At 62.0% G+C, this 3,629-nt stretch overlaps 1 protein-coding gene across 1 annotated transcript in view; it reads left to right on the top strand.

The window, feature by feature from the left end:
- The window catches only part of BCAM (basal cell adhesion molecule (Lutheran blood group)), a 12,614-nt gene that overhangs the window by 1,582 nt on the left and 7,403 nt on the right, over positions 1-3,629 (top strand). The window contains exons 4-8 of the mRNA XM_015561206.1: positions 61-243; positions 529-662; positions 950-1,106; positions 3,078-3,193; positions 3,298-3,439. Of these exons, the coding sequence (XP_015416692.1) occupies positions 61-243; positions 529-662; positions 950-1,106; positions 3,078-3,193; positions 3,298-3,439 (732 nt within the window). The remainder of the gene's footprint in view (positions 1-60; positions 244-528; positions 663-949; positions 1,107-3,077; positions 3,194-3,297; positions 3,440-3,629) is intronic.

Raw genomic sequence — 3,629 nt, 5'->3', positions numbered from 1 at the left:
TGGGTGGGGTGGGGCCGGGGCTGGCTGACACCCCTCCCTCCCTCCCTCCCTCCCTTCCAGAGAGCTACATGACCACCCGCACGGTGCGCGAGACCTCCAACCTGCAGTCTCTCACCAGCACCCTCTACCTGCGGGTGCACAAGGAGGACCGGGAGGCCAGCTTCCACTGCTCCGCGTACTACAGCCTGCCCCGGGCCCAGCACGGCCACCTGGACAGCCCACCCTTCAGCCTCACCCTGCACTGTGAGTCCACCCTGGCCCAACCTGCCCGACCTTGGACTCCACACCTCACGGAGGCCGGACCCTCCAGCCAACCTTGGCCCACCCTCTGGCCCCCCCATCCCCCACCTTAGGCTGAAATACGACCTCCAGGAGTCACATGAGCTCCACCTGACCTCTGAGCCATCCCCCCCCCCATAGCTCTCTGAACCCCAGGGAGTTTAACGACTAAACTCTGTACTGCATCCCCCTATACCGAACGGGGCCCCCAAGTCTCCTCCTGACCTGCTCGCCCTGCCTTCCCCTCAGACCCCACGGAGCACGTGCAGTTCTGGGTGAGCCCGTCCACCACGGAGGGCTGGGTCCGCGAGGGCGACTCCATCCAGCTGATCTGCCAGGGGGACGGCAACCCCACGCCCGAGTACATGTTCTATCGCCTGCAGGTGACTGACCCCGTGGCTCCTTTGGACCCTGACCTCTGTGACACACTGACCCGCACCGATTTCTAACCTTTCACCGGGTGGCCCTGGCGTAGCCAGGAGCCTGGCCAGTGACCCAAGAGCTAACCCGACCTCTGCCCCCTGACTTGAGGGGCTCTGACCTAACATGACCCTCACCTGGAGACCCGACCTGTCAGGATGCCTGGCTCTGGCTTGGGGGGCCCCTGGCGTCGCAGGACCCCGCGGCACCGGGTGGCTCCTGAGCCAGTTCCTCATCCCTCGTCACCCAGAACACGGAGGAGAGAGTGCTGAGCACGAATCTTCACGGGAACTTTACCCTGGAGAGCGTGCAGCGGAACCAGAACGGGGTCTACGGCTGCCGGGTGTTAGACTATGACGCTGCTGATGAGGTTGAGCTCTCCAAGACGCTGGAGCTGCGCGTGGCCTGTGAGAGCCCTGGGAGAAACTGGGGGGGCGGGGGGGGGGGCTGGCACTGGCCGCCTCCTCCCCTTCACCCCCGAGTCCTCCCTCCAAACGCCTCCCTGCTTTGAGCCCAAACGCCTCCCTCCTCCTGGGGACCCTGCCCCAGTCCCCTCCAAACTCCCACACCGGCAGCCAGAGAGCCCTTTCCAACGCACACACCTGGCCTGCCCCTGCTCCAGAACCTCCCATGGCTCCCCAGTGCCCTCTGGGAAAGCCCAGGTGTCTCACCAGGTCTTCAAGGCCCACCTGCTTGGTTTTACCTGTGGCCGACCCTTCTCCCCACCAAGGCATTTTCCTCCTCATACCCAAGCGTCTCTCATGCCCATGATCACTCCTCATGCTCCTGCCACGCATTTCTGACCAGCCTCTTGGGTCCGTCTTCTAAGAAGCCTCCTCAGGCCCCTTGCCCCCCAGCCCTGTGCAAAGGCGCTGTTCCTCCTGGGCACTCCTTATGTCTCCCTTTCTGGAGCTAGACCCTGGGCCGGATGTTGGTCACACACCTGTGAACAAGTCCGCCCAGTCCCCACCTTCACAGATAGGCCCAATAGGGGAGACGGAGGGCAAATGCTAAATAAGACGTTTTGGGGTAGCAATCCTACATCTGCAGGGACTCATGCAGAATGATGGGGTAAGGAATTGGCTGGGCGAGCAAGGCATAGTTGGGGGGGGGTGTGTTGGCAGGCTGCATCCCCAGGAAGCAGGTTTTGCCGTGGAGATCTGAAGGCAGGAAGTTTATGAGGGAGCGCCTTGGCACCCACGTCTACGAGGGGTGGGGAGGGGAAGGAAGCAGGACTGGGCAGAGGGAAAAGTGGGGCTGAAGTCTAAGAAGGCCTTGGTTGGCCCCACCGGGCACTTGGAAGCGGGGATGTTCCAAGTTGGGGCGAAGGGGCCTGGCTTTTGTACCCTCGCATCAACCAGCCATTGACTCTCGGGCTGCCTGAGGAAGGGGCATGTCCAGAACCTCGGGGCTCCGCGCAGCTGAGGCAGTTCGCTGAGGCAGTTCCCGGAAAGGGCTGACAGCTGAGGGCTGACAGCTGACGTCCCTCTCAACAGCTGAAGGAGAGAGCTGAGTGGCCACACCAGGGGCTTCGAGCAGCCTCTCTGAGAAGGGGACGTTTGAGTAAGAAACCAGAGAGTGGGATCAGAAATGCCCAGAGGCCGAGGACCAGCACTCCAGGGAGAGGGAGCAGCGAGTGCAAAGGTCCTGAGGCCAGACCCAGCTTGGTGTGCTGGAGCAAAACAGGAAGAGAGCAGGGTAGCTGGCGCTCGGGGGGCTGGGGCGGGGGGCAAGAAAGGAGGGTGGGAAATGAGGTCAAAGACGAGGGCAGGGGCCACACCAGGCGGACCTTCTGGCTTTGTCAGGGAACTTGGCCTCTAGGTCAAGGGTCCAGGGGAACCACTGCGGGATTTTAAGCAGAGGGAAGGGCTGGCCAGTGTGTTTTGAAAAGATCCTTCTAGCTGCTCAGGGGACCAGAGTCCAGCCCAGCGGTGAGGCCAGTGAGGAGGCGACTGCAGTGGTCAAGGCAGTTGAACTGGGGTTCAGAGATGCACAGAAGTAGGAAGATCCGTTTCGGGGGGCAGAGCAGAGAAAGACTTGGTGAATGAATGGGCAGTGGGGAGGAGAAGGCAAGGGTTTGGGCTTGAGCACAGGGTTTGGGTGGAAAGTCAGAGAAGAAACACCTTGCAAGGTTGTCCGTTCGCCTTGGGCCCAAACATCCGCTCTGGGGGAAGGGGCCCGGGGTAGACTCCTAGATTTGGGCTCGGGGTTTGGCCTGATGGCGGAGTGGAGAGTTCACGGAGATGGGGGATCAACGAGGAGCGCTTGGCATTCCCTGCTGACTGTTGTGCATTCACGTCTGTACCCACAAAAGCCCTTGAGCGCCCCTAACCAACGTGGTGAGGGTCCCGGAAGGTGACCGTCTATACCCCCTCCAGACCTGGACCCCATTGAGCTCAACCAAGAGGAGGAGCTTTCCTTACCCCTGGACAGCAACGTAAACATAACCTGCTCCGTGCAAGGCCTGCCTACCCCTGCTCTACGCTGGACCAAGGTGAGAGGGAAAGGAGACCACAACTGTGGGACCCCCTCCCTCCCAACACCGCCTCCCCTTCTCTCATGGTCCACTGGCCTCCTCTCCCCTCCCCCACCCTACAGGACGCAGTCCGCCTGGTGGATGGCCCCACGCTCTCACTCAGCTCCCTCACCTTCAATTCTGCTGGCACCTACATATGCGAGGCCTATACGCCCACGGTCCCCCTCCTTAGTCGCACCCGGGTCCTCAAGCTGCTGGTTGAAGGTTTGGGGGTAGGGGCAGGCTGGGATGGGGGCGATGGGGGTGGGCGGCCAGGACCACTGGGAAGGGACCATGGCTGGTTCTCTGTCTTCTACTCTATTCCTCTCCCCTCTCTCCTTCTCTTACTCGCTCTCCTCTTTCTCCACTGTGCCTCCTGCTCACGCCCTTCCTCCCCGCCACCCACCGGGCCCCT

Source organism: Myotis davidii, unplaced genomic scaffold, assembly GCF_000327345.1.
Source record: "Myotis davidii unplaced genomic scaffold, ASM32734v1 scaffold796, whole genome shotgun sequence".
Lineage (NCBI taxonomy): Eukaryota > Metazoa > Chordata > Mammalia > Chiroptera > Vespertilionidae > Myotis > Myotis davidii.
This window is presented reverse-complemented; position numbering and strand designations above follow the sequence as displayed.